Below are 817 nucleotides of genomic sequence, written 5' to 3' on the forward strand. Positions count from 1 at the left end.
GTGTGTGTGTGTGTGTGTGTGTGTGTGTTTGTTGTGACTCCTTTTCTGTGTTTCAGTTGAACAACCCTCTGAGGGTTATTGACAGAATTGTTGGCCAACTAATGAACGGACTTAAACAGATGAAACTGCACCGTTGTGTCAACATCATCCTGGTGGGGGATCATGGTATGCACGCACACACACACACACACACACACAAAGAAAAACGGAATGCTTTCCATTCACTTTATTATGTGTTTCACCAGCCAATCACACATGCTCCTGTGTGCTCTCAGGTATGGAGGAAGCCCACTGTGATCGCACCGAGTTCCTCAGTAACTACATGACCAACGTTGATGACATCATCCTCATCCCGGGGTCTCTAGGCAGAATACGCTCAAGATACCCCAACAACCCGAAATGTAATAGAGGCCAAAAGAAAAGCTTATAAGATAGAATTTATCACTTTATTTAAGATTTTTGCGCTCTAACTCATGCAGACTTCATTGTGTGTATAGCTTTTGGTTAGTTAGACCTTTATCATCAAACATAGACACAGACCTAAAAGCACCAAAAAGTCTTGTCTGAGTATGTTTACATGCACACTAATATAACTATTATTCCAATTCTGACAATATTCCGGATTTGATACAGGTAATGTAAACATTATATTTTGTTTGGATATTCTAAATAAGACCCCTTTTCCGAATATAGCATTTTCCAAAGAAGACATGGGATATGTTGGTATTATTAAGGTTTTATTCAGGTTTGGACATATACAGCGCATTCAGAATCTGTGTCAATCAGGGTTCTTTTTCTAACTTCGTTCGGTGTTTCA

The 817-nt window shown here is 39.5% G+C and overlaps 1 protein-coding gene across 4 annotated transcripts in view; it reads left to right on the forward strand.

Annotated features, from left to right (window-relative positions):
* Nucleotides 1-817, forward strand: part of enpp2 (ectonucleotide pyrophosphatase/phosphodiesterase 2) — a 69,741-nt gene that overhangs the window by 48,866 nt on the left and 20,058 nt on the right. For all 4 annotated transcript variants that reach the window (XM_032517946.1, XM_032517948.1, XM_032517945.1 and 1 more), the window contains 2 exons: nucleotides 57-165; nucleotides 276-401. In XM_032517946.1, the coding sequence (XP_032373837.1) occupies nucleotides 57-165; nucleotides 276-401 (235 nt within the window). The remainder of the gene's footprint in view (nucleotides 1-56; nucleotides 166-275; nucleotides 402-817) is intronic.

The sequence above is a fragment of the Etheostoma spectabile genome, chromosome 6 (assembly GCF_008692095.1).
Source record: "Etheostoma spectabile isolate EspeVRDwgs_2016 chromosome 6, UIUC_Espe_1.0, whole genome shotgun sequence".
NCBI classification, from domain to species: domain Eukaryota; kingdom Metazoa; phylum Chordata; class Actinopteri; order Perciformes; family Percidae; genus Etheostoma; species Etheostoma spectabile.